The following is an 18,821-nucleotide window of genomic DNA, read 5'->3' on the forward strand; positions in this document are numbered from 1 at the left end:
CAAGCCCCCCCTCCCCCCAACTTTGGAAACAAAGAGCTATCAGCCGCAGACTTGGCGCGCAAGGTAATACACACTGTGCTATCAGCTGCAGACAGTGTATAAAACAAAACACATAGTACTACAGAGAGGTGTTGGCTGCAGTGCTATGGTTCTAAATATTGCGCTACTGGCCACGGCGCTATGGGCTTTAAACATACCGATATGGGTTTGGGCAAATTTCTCGTATAGCACTCCACCCCTCGAACAGTCTGGTTACCATTACATCTGGCACGGAGGCGTGGCCTCGTTACATTCGGCCCACAGACTTTAGTGAAATCCACGCGGTCGTGATGCCAATCTGCACATACAACGCAATAATATAATTGCCAACAAGATTGTCCCGATGGCCAGTCCTCAGCCTCCAAACATCCCGAAAGGCCACCATCCTCCCGGGGGGGTTGTAGTCGTGGTACTGTTTTCCGACCCTTCGAATCTTCTTGGATGTGGTCAGCGAGGTTGGTGATGTTCTCTGAATCATCTGGAATATAAGTACAGCACTCGTTCCGAACACCGCAAACAGGCAAGCAACAGTATACCAACTTAATAATTCACCCATGTCCTTCCTGGCAAACACAGCGCCCGATACAATAGTGATGGACCCGATGTCAGTCATAAGGTACTTGGGTCTGGGTGATCCACTGGTATCTGGTGCCAGACCCATCCGTCCTGCTGATACTCCTCCATGAGCATGTGGGCCTGCAGCGAATCGGTCAGTTGGGGGAAAAAGCATACTCACTCCCTTTTAGTTAGTCTCTGGTGTTTAAGCATACCACACCCTGTTCCCCCGGCAACGCCACCCATCACTTATTACCCAGTCCGCGCGGCACGATCTTGCACTTTTCGGGTGGCTTTTGGGAATACTGTATCCAGACCTTTCCTGATTCTTCCTCCATCAATTCCACTTCCTCAGTCTTTGGAGGGTCCGACACTGCCAAGTGCCGCGACATAGGTGATCCTCCTTGGCTCAACGAGTTCAGGTTGCTCACGGCTGGTTGCAGAACTCCCAACCACCCCTGGAGGGTGTGCATCGATGTCAGCGAGTTTATTTGCTGTTTCAGTAGTCCATTCACGCGTTCGATAAGTCCAGTAGCCTGTGGGTAGTATGGGATGTGGAAAACCCATACAATGCCAGATTCCACAGGCCTTTCCAGGATTCGGGATCCCGCAAAGTGGGGCTGTTATCCGACTATTTCCCATGGGATCCCATACACAGACAGTTGCTGCAATCCTTTTACTGTGCTGCCCTGATCGGCGTGGCTGCAGGGGTGCACCATCAATACTTACATGGCTAATACATTTTTTCTTATTTTGTTGTGGGAGCAGATATAATCAATCTGCCAAGTTTGGCTGGCCCCGATGCCACGCCTAATTCAACCCTATGGGCCTATTGTCCTTTTTGGTGCTTTATGTGTTGGCAAACCTTGCAGTTAGTAATGGTCATTTTCACTTCATCATGTGTTAGTGCCACCCCTCGTGCTTCAGCCCATTTCCTAGCCCCATCCACCCCCAGATGCCCCCTTTTCTGATGTGCCCAGACAGCGAGGTGCTCTCTTTCATCGACGGACTGTGCCGTGATGCACATAATTTTGACTACCCTATCGCATAATGCTGCTGTCGATAGGGTAGTCAAAATTATGTGCATGTATTGCCTCCTCAATATCCTGTGTAGTGTGTGCATCTACGTGGTAGACCGTAATCAGGCGGTGGTGGACATGTTCCCAGTAGGGGCGACCCCATAGGAGCTGTATATTTCCCAATTCTGGCTTTGCCAGCAGGGCATCTAAACAGCCATCCCATTCGCCACTGCCCATGAATCTGTGTAAATCCGTACCCGTCCCACCGCTTGTTTAAGAGGCAGGGTCACAGTCACCAACTCAGCCAGCTGACCATTCCCCCCTTTTCCCTCTAAACTGTTGGACTTCACCAGAGTGTGGGTGCAGGGCCGCAGCGTTCCACACTTGTTTGCCACCCTTCCATCGGCTGAAGCCATCTGTGAACCACGCGTTTCTCCTCATCCGGAGTCAAGTCGTCATAGGGCTTACCCCATTAGATGGGGGTAGGTTCCAGTGGAACATACTCCTGCATCCACCCACGTTTCGTCCGCAGGGAGGGACATAACCTGCTCATGCAGACGACTCGCCCCATTCTCTGCCCTATCTGCCCTGGCAATAATATCATGATGAAGGGAGGGGCTGTGTACGTACCTCTGTGGTAGGCGGCAAAAGGTGTTCTGCCGTCCCTCCCACGTAAGGAAATTTGATCCTGGGAACCAGGGCTCAGGAGAATTGAGAAAAAAAGTGTTGGCCAAGTCAAGTATCACATAACAAGGTTTCTCTTCATGCCCCGAAATACCCTCTACTATGGGCACCACTTCCTGAATGGTGGAGGATAGCGGCGGGGTGTGTTTTTTCAACTGACTGAAATCAATTGTCATTCTCCACGTGCCATCAGCTTTCCGCACCAGCCAGACCATGCTATTATAGGGGGAAGTGGCCGGTCTGATGACCACAGCCTTGTGCAAAGCCTCGACTGTATCACTAATCACCGTGGTACTGCCCGGTATGCGATACTGCTTGGTGTGAATCACCCGTGAGGGAGGCGGGATGACCAATGATTCCCACTTGGCTGATCCCATTAGCACAGTGGCTCAGGCAACGCCTGCTGGTTTGTAAGGACTGGCCTCACAACACGTTCATTCCCAATATGCACTCGGGGGATGTGGTAATGAGGACCGAACTAGTTGGAGGGGGCCCGCTTGCAATGGACACTGGAAGGGTGGTTTGTAAGGCGGGGGTGAGTGTGCCCCTTAGCCCCTTCACCAGCACCCACGGGCTGTGTATCTTCCCAGGATCCCCTGGGACTATGGTGTGTTCTGCTCCAGTGTCCTCGTGTCCACTAGGGCCAACCAGTGCTGTACATTCCCCCCCAACTGTATTGCATATACCTATGCTGTGGCCTCTGGTCTCCCGGCTGGGAAAGGGCTGCCGAATATATGCCGGGGGACCTGGCTATACCCCTATGGGAGCGGGACAGGAGGACTCCATCCCTCAACTCTTCTCCTGTGGATGCGACCCCATGGGTATCACGACTGACCGTCTGTAGGGTTGAGAGGAGACCTCTGTCCCTCTTTCTGGGTGATGTTGGTTCCTTTCTCCCCTGACTCGCTCGTCCTCCCCTGACAGTGATTTTCTACAAAGCACAGTGGCGGCAGAGGGTATCCCATCCACCCTCTCCCGGGGGACCCCGGCCCTCAACAAAGCCATAAACATCTCCTTACAGCTGAGACGGAATGCACCCCCCGGTCCCCACTCATACCATATTCTATCTTGCACACCCAGCTACTGTAAGGACCAGCCACATGTTCTAGCCCCACCTGGAGAACAAGGGCCTCCCCCACAGATTTGCCTTTGGACGGTCCCAAAAGAGGCAGAAGTATACCCTTCATATAACCATATAACAATTACAGCATGGAAACAGGCCATCTCGGCCCTACAAGTCCGTGCCGAACAATTCTTTTCCCTTAGTCCCACCTGCCTGCACTCATACCATAACCCTCCATTCCCTTCTCATCCATATGCCTATCCAATTTATTTTTAAATTATACCAACGAACCTGCCTCCACCACTTCCACTGGAAGCTCATTCCACACCGCTACCACTCTCTGAGTAAAGAAGTTCCCCCTCATGTTACCCCTAAACTTCTGTCCCTTAATTCTGAAGTCATGTCCTCTTGTTTGAATCTTCCCTATTCTCAAAGGGAAAAGCTTGTCCACATCAACTCTGTCTATCCCTCTCATCATTTTAAAGACCTCTATCAAGTCCCCTCTTAACCTTCTGCGCTCCAGAGAATAAAGACCTAACTTATTCAACCTTTCTCTGTAACTTAGTTGTTGAAACCCAGGCAACATTCTAGTAAATCTCCTTTTGTACTCTCTATTTTGTTGACATCCTTCCTATAATTGGGCGACCAAAATTGTACACCATACTCCAGATTTGGTCTCACCAATGCCTTGTACAATTTTAACATTACATCCCAGCTTCTATACTCAATGCTCTGATTTATAAAGGCTAGCATACCAAAAGCTTTCTTTACCACCCTATCTATATGAGATTCCACCTTCAAGGAACTATGCACGGTTATTCCCAGATCCCTCTGTTCAACTGCATTCTTCAATTCCCTACCATTTACCATGTACGTCCTATTTTGATTTGTCCTGCCAAGGTGTAGCACCTCACATTTATCAGCATTAAACTCCATCTGCCATCTTTCAGCCCATTCTTCCAAATGGCCTAAATCACTCTGTAGACTTTGGAAATCCTCTTCATTATCCACAACACCCCCTATCTTGGTATCATCTGCATACTTACTAATCCAATTTACCACACCTTCATCCAGATCATTGATGTACATGACAAACAACAAAGGACCCAACACAGATCCCTGAGGCACCCCACTAGTCACCTGCCTCCAACCCGACAAACAGCCATTCACCATTACCCTCTGGCGTCTCCCATTCAGCCACTGTTGAATCCATCTTGCTACTCCTGCATTTATACCCAACAGTTGAACCTTCTTAACCAACCTTCAAGTGGGGTGCTGCCGTTTTCACCAGAAATCCTACCATATTGGAGGTCAGCGCTCCTCAGGGAATCCCAGCTGCCCATTATAAATGCCACTGATGAGGGCCCATATCTGGGAACACTGCTCCCCTCCCCTACAGTGGGCCACTCCTCTCTAGACTTCAGGTCCCAATCCAGCAAAGAGGGGAACATTCTCACAATCGCTGCAGTGGTGCTCCGCTCCTCTATCTGACCACATTATATTATTTACCCCATAGTTGCTTGAGAGGCCTCCTAATACTGACAGTTCCCCATCTGATAACAGTATTCCTTCTCCCTCCATATCACACATCCTTAATGGCCAGACCGCTACCCTTGGCGGAACCGGTCTTTGCGTACCCTTTGGCAGAACCGGTCCAATTCCACTAGGGCTTTATTTGGGAATTCCCAGGTAGTGACAGGGGTTGCCGAAGGGACCCCCCCCCCCCCCCCATTTCCTGTGTTTTCAACCAGGATTGTCATGCGGATTGGCCGGGCCTGCTTCACTTCCCATCCTTTATCTGAATAGGGGACCAATGGGACGAGTGGTACATTTGGCGGTGGGGAAATTACAGGACCTTAGACCAACAATTTCTATTGGTCATCCTCATCATACCATATGTCCCCCTCCCTCTTCCCACGTGTCCAGGCCCTTTCCTCTTTTTACCAAGGCACGGACCTTGACTGGGTCTGGAATCCAATTGTACCTTCGTACCATGTCTTCTTGTTTCACTTTTATTAATTTACATGCCATATCAATGTTTTTGTCCTCCATTACCTAGGCTCGAGCTTGTGCCCAGCGAACAGAGTCGGCCATGGTTAAGCAATGTTGATTCAATTGCTCTAAATTTTGCTCTAATTCAATTATTCTCTGCTCTTTCTTCCCCATGGCCTTATGTTGGTTCCTAATTCTGGCGGCTAGGACTCAGAAAGTCCCCCGTTTTTGCCCCCTTGTTGCTTTTCAATTATGGTGACTGGGAATCAGAAAGTCCCTGTTGATGCCCCCTTTTTTTTTTTTTTTGAAATCCACTATATGGCAGCACCAAAACAAGATGGTAACCCAATGTAATATGTTGGGGATCGGTCTTGTCTGCCCAGTCGGCCGACGTCCCGTGAGCCGCCAGGAGATTAGCCAGAGCTCCAAATCCCTCAGTATTGTCGGTCCACCCCGGAATGCGGTACTCCTGTGGACCGTTTGATTTCTTTTTACGAAACATTTTTCTATTCAATTCATCAGATCCTGCCAACTACGCCAAATGTTACAAGGGAACAGGTTCAAGGATCTGACTAGTAGAACTGGGAAAAAAGCACACTCGTCCGTTAAGTTACAAATCGGTTTTATTAACACAAGAGAGAATGTCTTACAGCAGCACACCTCCCTCTCTCTCGGCCTCCGTCCATGGCGCTGATTGCAACACTGCCTTTCAGTGAACCCCTCTCGTCAAGAACTACCTTACTACCGGCGCCTGCCTTTATACAGGCAGAAATAACCGCCAGTAAGTCCTGGCCAATAGTGCTGCCCCCAAATTCAAATTGCAACCAATGGCAGGGGACTGCATCAGAGCCCCCCCACCCCTCCCCTGGAAACAAAGTGCCCTCAGCCACAGACTTGCCGCACAATGTAATACATACAGCGCTATCAGCTGCAGACTTGACGCCGTTAAGCAATACACATTGCGCTACGGACTTGGCGCGCAAAGTTTTTAACAGTGCTGTCAGCTTAGCGCGTGGGAATTTAAACAAATCGCTGTCGGATGCAGCGGTATGGTTCTAAATATAGCGCTACTGGCCACAGCGCTATGGGCTTTAAACATAGCACTATGGACTTTAAACATTGCGCTATGGGTCACAGACTATTCGGGCAAAATTCTCGAATAACAGTGTTTGAGTCCTATGTATGGCTGGACAATCATCAGCAAAACCTACTTTGAAAGGACCTGAAATTAGGGGTGGTATAGAAGCGCAAAGGTAGAGTTGCTGATTGCAGCGCCAGAGACCTAAGTTCGATCCTTACCTTGTATGCTGTCTGTACGTTCACCCTGTGACAGTGCTTTGGTTTCCACCCACACTCCCAAGACGTACAGGTTTGCAGGTTAGTTAGCTTCTGTAAGTTGTAAATTGTTTCTAGTGCATAGGATTCTGCTGGTGTATGGGGTATTGCTGTTTGGTGCAGACGGTGTGCTGAAGGGCCTGTTTCTGCTCTGTATAAGCGAGTTCGATATTCTGAAAGACACAAAGAATCATGGGATTTGTCAAAGGTCAAACGCTATAAATAAAAATCGAACGAAATGCTGTAGATTTAGTGAGTATAGTTTGGGTCTGATTTCTTTGTCTTTTTTCAAGTTTGTATTTGTCAGGGGGCAGATACGAGTGGGAGACCTGACGGGGGTAGGGGGGGACTGGATACTGGACCGGCTCTCGGGAGCTGCACACACACAGAACCGCTCCTCATCCGCAGCCAGGATCGAATCCGTGTCCCCGGCGTCACAAGTGCTGCCGAACCCAGGTCCACAGCCAACGCAGAGAAGCGCCAACCCCAGCTCACTTCCACCTCTCCCGCCGGACCAACCAACTGCCCGGACCAACGACACCAGCAGCCCCAGGCCCACAGCCAGCGCGGAGAAGAAGCGGCAACTCCAGCCCAACTCCAGCCCAACTCCACTCCAACTACAGAGGCACCTGCTACCCGATGGGCCGCTATGGCGTCAAGTGCCAGTTCGCACACAGCCTGGCCGAGCTGCGCTCCCTCAGCCACCACCCCAAGTATAAGAGGTTCTTTGCACACCACCCATGCATGAAGTGGCAGTGGGTACCGTTGGGCTTCTGCTCAACGGTACCCGCTGCCACTTCATGCACAACCCCGAGGAGGAGCGAGGACCCCGGCCTTGCCTGCACCAGAGCACCAGCCTGGGCTCAGCCTTTTCCAGCCCGGCGCCTGACTGGGCCGTGCTGCGGGCGGCCTTCAGCCTCGAACTGGAGTTGGAGCTGGCCCGGACTCTGTGCTTGGAGCTAGGCAAGGGAGGGGGAGGAGGTTGCTGCTGCCGGCCTGGCCGGCAGGAGCCCATCTGCAGACTCTCTCTCCATTCAGGACGACTCCAGCAGCAGCGGCTCCGTCGCCCGTCTTTGAGCAGGGCCAGCGGCTGCCCATCTTCAGCAGGATCTCGGTGTTGGACTGAGGGGAGGGGGGTGGAGGTGGTGGGCTGCCAGCCAACCAACCCGGCAGACAGGCAGAGGCGAGCAGGAGCCAGCGGCTGCATCGCCGGCTGCAAGTTCGGGGCCACCCCGGACACCTGCAGACAGGGACGGGACACTGGGGAGGGGATGGGGACGGCGCAGCAGCAACTCAACAGCACTCTCAACGACAGAGCCAGGCCCGACCACAGACGAAACGCAAGCCTGCACTCAATGCAGCACCATCGTTTCCGAGACTGTTTTTTTGCTTGTGACCTATGACCTGGGCATGCGCAGTCAGAATATGGAACTCGCTTATTGCTGAAGTCTAAAGTCTACTCAACGCATGAAGTTGATCAGCTGGTGCATTATGCTTCAGTGAGGGAGGGATTGTCCTTATGCAGAGAGCAGGAGATTGTTGGCACAAGACATTTTGGCTCATGATACTGTGATGGAATGGCACTTGCTTTCAGCTGCAGCCTTTCCTTTGGTATCATTTTGCTTTTTGAGGCTGCTAATTTTGGAACATAGAAGCAGCTATTTGTATTGACCACTATGTTTATCATAATGCTAGGCTGCAGTGTGTTTAACTTGGAACATGCTTGGAGCTGGAAGAAGAATACCATGAACCCTTATTCGCACACCATGTCACCATCACTGTTATGTTGAAGGTGGAACATCATTTATAGGCTAACAAATGTTTGACTAGTTAAACTGATCTGTGTATTTGGTATGGGTACTCTGTTCCAATTCCGTCCATTAAATTCTAATCTAGTATCTGGTGAGGTTTGATTTTAAAAATATATAGTCCCCAGTGTTCAACTAGTGCTTCAATTCTGTTTTTGATGTGTTACAGACAGGTCAACTGACCAATGATTTCATGTGGCCGAGTGAGATAATATCAAAATCTAACTCCTAACATGGGATTATTATGAATAAACAATGATTGGGGATCTTTGAAGTCCTGTTATGGAACCACTCTGCCTTAGTTTTTAATATTAATGCTTTGAGGACTCAACTGGACATTGGAAGGGCAACATTGGCAAGTTGCATAGCAGACAAATTGGTTCTAATTCTTGTGTTGTGAGCCTATACTATATTATGAATTTCTTCTCAATATTATCAATTTAGAGCAACTGAGACACTAGTATTGAGCTGAGTGAACTTCATCTGCTGGAGAAGATGCTGACAGTGACTTGGTTTCTCTCCTCTTAAAGGCTTAAATTTCTGCAGCTGGATATGACAGATTGCCATACCGATTGATAACTGAATTAATAAATAGTCGGCCTGTGCTCTTGTACCGCTTAAAATTTCTGTTTACACTGCCTGTCCCTGTTCCTAAATGTGCATGTTCCCAAAATTCTTAATATGTATTCTATATATGAATATATTTCTGCTACAATATACTGCATCTGTCATTGTCCACCTCCACTGGACAAATGGAGAGTGGATGCAGCGATATTCAGATGAAAAACTGCAATATGCCTGCGTGATGAACCGATGAAGATGGTTAGCTGTCAAAGCTCCTACCTGTAATGTTGCACTGTCAGAAAGGGTGTGGGTTTCCAATTAGTAATGGAAAGATTATGTAATTTTGCTTGATGATTTGTTCCTGGGTGACCCTAGTTCCCCCTTTTTTGCCAGGTTTTCAATAATAAATCTTGTTACAAACTATTAATGGTAGATATTTAAAATCTAGGGAGTATAGTATATAACTCACAGCATTGAATGTTGTGTAATTGTAGTTGTTCACTCTGTGCAGTTATAAAGCCATGCAGTAGACAAATGACATCAGAAGCTGACTGTATCCATGCCAGCCATGAAGTACCTATCCGTGCTAATCTCACTTCCCAGCACTCAGCCCATCACCTTCTCTGCTGTCGCATTTCAAGTGCCCATCAAGTGCATCATTTCAAGTGCCCATGACTGATTGTGGACTTTGGAAGGAGTAGGAGCCCCATTTATATCAACGGGTCGATGGTTGAAAGGGTCAAGAACTTCAAATTCCTGGGCGTGCACATCTCTGGAGATCTTTCCTGGTCCGAGAACACTAACGCAAATATTAAAAAAGCTCATCAGCGCCTCTACTTCCTGAGAAGATTACGGAGAGTCGGACTGTCAAGGAAGACTCTCTCTAACTTCTACTGTTGCACAGTCGAGAGCATACTGACCGGTTGCATCGTGGCTTGGTTCGGCAATTTGAGCGCCCTGGAGAGGAAAAGACTACAAAAAGTAGTAAACACTGCCCTGTCCATCATCGGCTCTGACCTTCCTTCCATCGAGGGGATTTATCGCAGTCGCTGCCTCAAAAAGGCTGGCAGTATCATCAAAGACCCACACCATCCTGGCCACACACTCATCTCCCTGCTACCTTCAGGTAGAAGGTACAGGAGCCTAAAGACTGCAACAACCAGGTTCAGGAATAGCTACTTCCCCACAGCCATCAGGCTATTAAACCTGGCTCGGACAAAACTCTGATTATTAATAACCACTTTCTGTTATTTGCACCAGTTTATTTATTCATGTGTGTATATATTTATATCATGGTATATGGACACATTTATCTGTTTTGTAGTAAATGCCTACTATTTTCTGTGTGCTTAAGCAAAGCAAGAATTTCATTGTCCTATACAGGGACACATGACAATAAACTCACTTGAACTTGAACATCTAACTAGTTTTGAAACAATATGGGAGTACCTGCATTTACCACCATTAGCAGTGAGTTCTAAGTTTTAATTACTGCGGGTGAAAACATTCTCCTTTAAATCTTGCACCCCTTAAACCATCCTCTCTGGTTATATTCTGTGCAGGGTAAAGCTTCTCGCTATCCATGCCCTTCAGCTTTGTATACCAATTAGGCTATCCTCCAACTTTCTCTCCTCCATAGAAAACAAACCCTGCCTATCCACTCATTCTGGGACCATCCAAACACTCCACCCCAGGCAACATCCTGGCGTATCTCCTTTTGCTCCCTTCCAGTGTAGTCTCAATGCCAACCGAGATGCTTGTGACTAAGCTAGTTCAGTTTACCTGTTTTTTTGGTCCATATTCTTTCATCCATCTACCTGAGAAAGTATTTTAAATGTTATTGTACCTGCCTCAAGTACATCCGCTGGCAGTTTGTTTCATACGCCCACCACAACCCCCCCCCCCCCCAGTGGAAAAGTTGTCCATTTGGGTTCCTATCAAACATTTCCCCTCGCCCCTTAAACCACTAGTTTTCCCATACACTAGAAAAATATTCTGTGCTTTCACCTTTCTATTCCCCTCAAGATTTTATACACCTCTATTGGGTCACACCTCAGAACTCCTGCACTCCAAGGAATAAAGTCCTAGCCTACACCAAGGTCCCTCTGTTGGTTGGTATGTACTGTCCTACCATTGAAATATATTATCTTTATTACTCCTCAAAATACAAGAAATCATATTTTTCAGGATTAAATTCTATCTACTGTTGTGCTGTCCATCTTACCAACTCCTCAACGTTGTTCAACAGCCAAAGATCACCCATTTCGTTGTCCACAAAATCACCACCGATTAATGTGTTTTTAGAGATATGCTTATTAGAATTAATGTTGCAATGTCTTACTGGCCTTGCCTGTCAGATTGCAGAAGCTGCACAAATTCATGTCTTCTATCCAGTATTTGACTACTGTGTCCATTTTTTAAACAAACTGCATCTCCCCTAACTTGCAATTACCCATGCATTTGTATGATTAGTAATGCTGCACCATGGCTGCGGATTTCAATGTAACATTAGTCATCTGACATTTGATCCTAAAACTTGCATCGCACCATGTTTTTCAGTTTGGAAAAAGTCTGTCAATTCAAATTGAATTGTATTTTTTATTAATCTGCGTCTTATGAATTTGGCTGGTTGGTCATTTAGATCTAACACTTCAACTGCTGTCAACAGATATTTTGGTGACCTTGAGATTCTGAGTTTAAATCATTTTAAAATTATTTTCCTCATTGTGGAAACCATTTGGCTGAACTTTCTTTTGGGCCCTGGCTTCAGATTAAGAAGCATAAGATATGCATGTTTGTTTGTATCCGCCGATCTAGAGATTGAAAATCTCAGTTGGTTAACATGTCAAAGAAAAATTTATTATTATTTTGGATGTAATTCACCTTCATTTTAAGGTCCTGTGTATTTCCAATATTGGTTGCAATTTCCAACCTGGAACTATTCAAGTTGTTAATTGCAGGACAGTAAATTTGTCCCAATCCATATTAAAGATACAATTGAAAAGAAGTGCAAAGCTAGATGAAAAAACAAGCTATGAGAGAAACACAGTTGGCAGGGAGTTGCACAGGTTAAGTAATTGGGCAAAGAGGTAGCAGGTGGAATGTAATGTGGGGAAAAATGAAACTCTTCACCAGCAGAAGATTTGAACATCTGTGCTTCAGTAGTAAGAAATTTGTAAATGCTGCAAAACAATGTAATCTCACCATGCTGATACTTAAAATGTACAAAGCAAGCAATTTTAAATTGTATGTTGGCCTTTAGTGCAAGGAGGAAGTAGTGCTATTCTCTCCAGGGATGTTGCCAGTCCCGCTGAGTTACTCCAGCATTTTGTGTCTATCTTAGTGCTACTATATGCTGGATTTTGACTCTACCAGAGTGTTGTTTGCACATTTGTCCTGTAGGCTCAGGATATATTTGCCTTGGTGGTGCAACACCTGCAACACTTTCACAAGATACATTTCTTGAATGAGTTCAGATCTTTGTCTAATAATAAAAAAATATTCTTGGGAGTTTATAAAACAAATAATCTCATTGAGACATACATGACCACAGTGAGAAAATTAGCAGGTTAGTTGCTAATGAGTTGATTTCTCAAACTGAAGGACCTAGAACTTGGAGATCGAGAGAAGGGCTGTAAATCTTTCAGAAGCACGACAAATGAACATCCACTATTCTGTAGGTTATGCATTTGAAGGCACACAATTTATTTTGGGATTGTTTTTATAAAATGAAGGATGTAATGGAAAAGTAGGGTTAAAGTACAGGGCAGATGATATGTGATAATAATAGGCTTGATGAACTGTGTGGCTTACTGTTGTTTCCATTTCTTGCATTGTACTGATAAGTGGACCAGGAGTTTGAACACTGGAGAGAAATGTTTACAAAACCTCAAGAGCATGCAAGTAAATGATAGGACGTTCCTGTCTTGCTCCCAAGTCATCTGCATGCTCTTAAATATCTTCCATGGCAAATGATCTTTCAAAAAGGAATTGTAGTGTTGAGCTTGCATGCCTAGGGGCATAAGAAAGATGCTCTTTTAATTTCATGCACTGTGAATTTTGGATTGGCTTCTGGTTCCTTTTGTTCAAAACGTGTTAATTGTTGCCTCTTTTTCTTTCTCAGTCATTCCAAGGCAGCCAGGGACGTGCATACCTGTTCAACTCTGTGTAAGTATATGGCTCTGTTTGCTGCTCAAAAATGAGGTACCTTTGTGCTGTTGGTGTTTCCATGAGAAAATCTGTGCTATGAACCTGATTTGGTGATTGTCTTTGTTAAAGGGGTAGTTTTACTAGTGGGTGTTGATTTATAAGATGGGTATCAGCAAGTTAACAGGTATCAATGACACCAAACCCAAAATAGCAACTGCATGCATCCTCTGATTGGTTAACTGTGCATCAGTTTGAAAACATGCACTATTTCATATTCATTGGGATATTCTCCTTCACAGTTGCATGATGACTCCATCAGCACAATTGAAAATTTCATTTTATTGCCAGTCTGCTGCTTTGAATTATTTTGAAATAACTGGGTATGAGAATGTTGTATATGTATAAGACAAAGTTATCTGCTACCCTATTGAAGTTGCTAGATAAAAGCTGGATAACAATTTGTAATTAAGTTAGGGCCCCCCGCTGCATTAATGACTGGTGCTATAATGGAGAAGGGATATTTCTCCAACTGGGATACATGTAATTTAGTTTAAAGGTACAACATGGAAACAGGCTCTTTGGCCCGCCGAGTTTGCGCCGACCAACGTTCACCAGTACACTAGTTCTACCCTACACACTTGGGACAATGTACAGTAGCCAATTAATCTACACTTGTTTGGAACGTGGGGGGAAATCGGAGCTCCCGGAGAAAACCCATGGTCACAGGGAGAACGTGCAAACTCTGTGCAGACAGTACCCAAGATCATGATCGAATCCGGCATTGCAAGGCACCAACTCCACCACTGTGCCACCCATGGATGCTGGGTATCAAACAAGAGAAGGGTTCTTGGGTTTGAAGTGAAAATTCTCTCCTACTAATAGTAAAAATGAATTGGGCGTGAGAGTACAGTTGTTGCTGGGTCTCTGTTTGGAATAATGATTAACCTTTGCTCAAGAACTTGATTTTTTAAATGTATTTGAAACATTAGCATTGAATTCAATGCACCCAGCAGTAAGACAATATAATGTACTACAGCTTTATATTTGGTGGGGGTGGTGAGGGCCTACACATAATGATAACCACTTAAAGCTTCCTATGATTCCAAAAGGCGGTTTCTACATTGTCAATGTAACAGCCTTCTTGAAATGTCCTTGGCTCAAGTCCAATTTTTGTCCTCTTGGTTTTCTGTGTATTCTCTGCCTTCTGCTATCTTGTGAAATCTGTAGTTTGGCTAGTGAGCATCAACAAGCTCTTTGCCTATACAAAGTATTGCAGTTGAACTCGACTCTATTCTGGGTTTTTGGCAAGTGTGGAGCTTATCCTTGGCATAAATTCCACACACCTGCCCTTCCCACCTTTTCCTTTAATCTAAAACATCTATCTCAGTATATTGTATGAACCATGTGTCATAATTTCCACTCTACTTCTGGAAATCCTTTCAGGGAACTTAGACATTCATTACCTGCAGGGACCCAAATTTGGACACACCACTTTAAATGTGGTCTGGCTTGTGGGCACCGTGAAGCCAGAGAGTGCCAGGATGATTGCATAAAAATACAAAGCCATTAATGCAAGGATATTGGGAGTACCTTGCTTTGCCCTCTGTTCACCTAACTTCTTTGCTTTCATGGTGGCTTTGGGCCTTGGACCTGAATGCCTTCTATACCATAATGCCAGGTCCTTCGCCTCAAACCTTCAGCAGGCTATATCTGAATTATATATTTGGTGTTGCCTCTATCCAATGCATCATAAAAAATTTCTTCATTTTTAAAGCTACTGGCCTGTTGTGCTTCACATCTTGCTGAAATATTGTAAATTTGCTTTTGCCATCTGATGCTTTCACACACCTTGGTGACATTTGCAACGTGTTCCCCTGAACTTCTTCAGTTTGTGTATAACAGCAGGAAAAAAAATTGATCCATCAAATATTCCATATTGCGTAGCTGGTGTCCTTGACCATTAATATTTATCTATCTTTTTGCACGTTAATTTAGTTCATCAACTAAACCCTACCTGGGTCCCCTACAGTTCGCTTACCAAAGATGGGGGCTGAGGATGCCATCATCCACCTGCTCTCCATCGTTCCTATGCTCACCTGGATAAACTGGGAAGCATTGTGAGAGTCATGTTTTTCGACTTATCCAGTGCTTTTAACACCATCTGGCCTGCACTGCTAGGGAGCAAACTGACAAAGATGTGGGTGGATTTTCCATTGGTGCCCTGGATCACCAATGACCTGACTAGACGCCCACAATATGTCAGGCTACTGAATTGTGTCTCGGACCTGGTAGTGAGCCACACAGGGGCCCCACTTGCGACAGTCCTCTCTCCCTCCCTGTTCACCATCTACACCTCGGACCTCAGATATAACTCGGATTCCTGCCACCTGCAGAAGTTTTCAGATGACTCTCCAATTGTGGGCTGCATCAGTGGGGGGAGGTAAGCTGAATGCAGAGGTGTAGTCAACGACTTTGTTGAGTGGTGTGGACTGAATCACCTGCAGCTGAACAATGACAAGACTAAAGAGTTAATGGTGGACTTTAGGAGGTGAGGAACACCCCTGTTCCCTATCTCCATCGATGGTGTGGATGTACAGTTTACCTGGGAGTACAAATACCTTGGAGTGTATCTGGACAGTAAACTGGACTGGTCCAGGAACGCTGAGGCCCTGTACAAGAAGGGACAGAGCTGGCTGTACTTTTTGAGAAGGCTCTGATCCTTCAACGTCTGCAGTAAGATGCTGCAGATGCTCTACCAATCGGTGGTAGCCAATGACATCTTCTTCGCTGTCGTATGCTGGGGCAGCAGGCAAAGGCCGCAGACGGCAATAGGATTAACAAACTTATCAGGAAGGCTGGCTCCAACCTTGGGGCGGAGTTGGATTCATGGGAGGTGGTATTGGGGAGGATGTTCCTCAAACTGCAGAGTATCTTGGACAATACAGCTCGGAACCATGACACACTGGTTAAACAGAGAAGTACCTTCAGCAATAGAATAGTGTTTCTCTGCTTTCCTACATTGTGAGTGAGAAATCCTGTGCTATATTTGCTGCACACATTTTTGTTAAATCGGAAGCTGTAATCTCCGAGTTATTTTCTAGAATTGTGCATTAGAGAAGTGCTTTACACTTTTCATCAACCTGAAATGATTTTCTGTGGCGATCAGACTGTACAACTCCCCCCCTTCTGTCGTGGGGTAGACTGTGACTGACTCCCCAATCCTTTCCACTCGTCACTTTAATTTCATGTTTCATGTATTTTGTGTTTTTATGACTGTTGGCAGATCAATTTCTGTCGCAATAGAGTTCTATCGCATCGTATACAACTTTAAAAATCCAACCAAATCTGTTTTCCTTGGCAGTCATCTGTACAGACATCTCCTAAAGGATTGTGGCAATGTTAACTGGACTTCCAGTGTTGATCAAATTGTTAACCCATTGGAATAAATATCTGCTGAGATAGAATAATCTTTTCTAAGAGCTGCATAGAGGTTCCTGAAAATCCTTTCAGGTTGATGTAAAGTGTAAAGCACTTCTCTAAATGCACAATTCTTGAAAACAACTCGGAGATTACAGCTTCCGATTTAACAAAAATTTGTACAGCAAATATAGCACAGGATTTCTCATTCACAATGTAGGAAAGCAGAGAAACACTATCCAAAACTGAACAAAGTTTGAATATGAGAACTCAATGTTTTTCTCTCCTCTGAGCGAACTGATTTTCTCTCCTCTGAGCGAAACGTCCAACATCCCTCAAACAAATAGCTCATATCTAGCCTCTGTTTCTTCAACGAATCTTTGTTTAAATATTGTAGTGGCAGGTAGCCTGCTCTTTTGTAAAGGGCATATTTCTAATAATGGCCAAAGCCTCATCCATTGTTTCCACATTTATTTTCTGTAATGACCCAACGAAGCACTTGTAACAGCTTCTTCAGCAGTGAAGTCTGGTATATTCTAGCCAATTTAAAACCCTTGCCTTGCATTAGCATCACACTTTGTGCTGGAGAGTAACCCTGCACTGTCCTTCAAATTGAATGTGGAGGCTGGTGAGGTGAAAGGTGAGAACCAGGGGATCTCTGTCCTTGTTCCATCTGGGAGGAGGTGGTGCAAGAGCAGAAATAGGTCGTAGAGGTGAGTTTGGGAAATATGACAGAAGGGGAGGAAACCATGTGAAAAAAAGTTACTTTTATAACAACTTAACAGGTTCGCTTCTTAATAAACAAACAACTGGGAGACTGACTGGGAGAGTTTACATTTCATTCCAAAGCTTGCCACCAACTGCCTGAAGAACAGTGCATTCAGAGGTTAAACTTTTCCAGTCCGTGAGTTTATTAGTTTTAGTTTATCGATACTGTGTTGAAACGGGCATTTTGGCCTACTGAGTCCGCACTGACCAACAATTCCCGCATATTAACACACGCTAGGGACAATTTACACTTATACCAAGCCAATTAACCTGCAAACCTGTACATCTTTGAAATGTGGAATGAAACTGACGATCTCAGAGAGAACCCATGCAGGTCACAGGGGGAACGTACAAACTCTGTGCAGACAGCACCCATAGTCTGGATCGAACCCGGGTCTCTGGCGCTGCAAGCGCTGTAAGGCAACAACTCTACTGCTACGCAACTGTGCCCGCCCCGTGAGGAAAGGCATCAGAATGGTACATCTGTCTGGACCTCCTGTGTATTGAAATAGATAAATATTTTGCCTCTGGCATCATTCCAGGCTGGTACATGTGAATCTCCATTTCCAGTCATTGCAGTGTGGAATGTTGTGGAATGCTTCCCAAGGTGAAGGGAATTCATTGTTGTATTTAGAGAAACCAATAGGCATGTAGATATGTGCGCTGAAAGTAGCCATTGTAATCAAGGATTACCCGTACCTCAGTTATTCTGTTTTCTCCCCACTCCCATTGGGCTGAAGATGCAAACATTTAAAAAACATGTATCATAAAATTCAAGAACAGTTTCTTCCTCACAGTACATCAGACTCTTGAATGAAGCTCTCGTATGGCAAAAATATATTCCTAGGCTTCCAATCTAATGTACTTTGCACCTTTTTTATTTGTTCTTTCCCTGTAGCTGTAAAACTATGCTCCATTATTTCCTTTCTCTTCATCTATCTATGTGTTCGTGTATTTGATATGCCTGCATCATGCAAAATCTTACAACACATGATAATACACCAATTGTTTACGTATATGTAGGCATAAGATTTTGCCCAGATGTAGATTTGTTGGAGATTTAAGGGGTAAAAAACAACCATCATGGTGGTTTTGACTCCACATTTGATTTGATCTCTTCATGAACTTCCAGAACTGTTATTCCCTGAAAATAGAGATAGTTTGTGGTCAAACTCTTAAAATCTTTATGATCAATGTCATGTATCTGTTAAGCCTGCATGGCATGTTCATTTTGTGGCCCCCTGCAAGGTAGGTATTACAACATTCCCATTTTTCCAAATATCTTCCTTTTGGGCATGTTTGATGACTTAGTACTTTCGGGCATGTTTGATGACTAGTAATAGTCCCCTATTAATATCCAAAGATAGACAAAAATGCTGGAGAAATGCAGCATCTATGGAGAGAAGGAATAGGCGACATTTCGGGTCA

General features: G+C 45.4%; 1 protein-coding gene across 3 annotated transcripts in view; it reads left to right on the forward strand.

The window, feature by feature from the left end:
• ypel1 (yippee like 1) overlaps positions 1 to 18,821 on the forward strand; it is a 48,176-nt gene that overhangs the window by 20,304 nt on the left and 9,051 nt on the right. For all 3 annotated transcript variants that reach the window (XM_033043523.1, XM_033043522.1, XM_033043525.1), the window contains exon 3: positions 13,183 to 13,226. In XM_033043523.1, coding sequence (XP_032899414.1) covers positions 13,183 to 13,226 — 44 coding nt within the window. The remainder of the gene's footprint in view (positions 1 to 13,182; positions 13,227 to 18,821) is intronic.

The sequence above is a fragment of the Amblyraja radiata genome, chromosome 25, assembly GCF_010909765.2.
Source record: "Amblyraja radiata isolate CabotCenter1 chromosome 25, sAmbRad1.1.pri, whole genome shotgun sequence".
NCBI classification, from domain to species: domain Eukaryota; kingdom Metazoa; phylum Chordata; class Chondrichthyes; order Rajiformes; family Rajidae; genus Amblyraja; species Amblyraja radiata.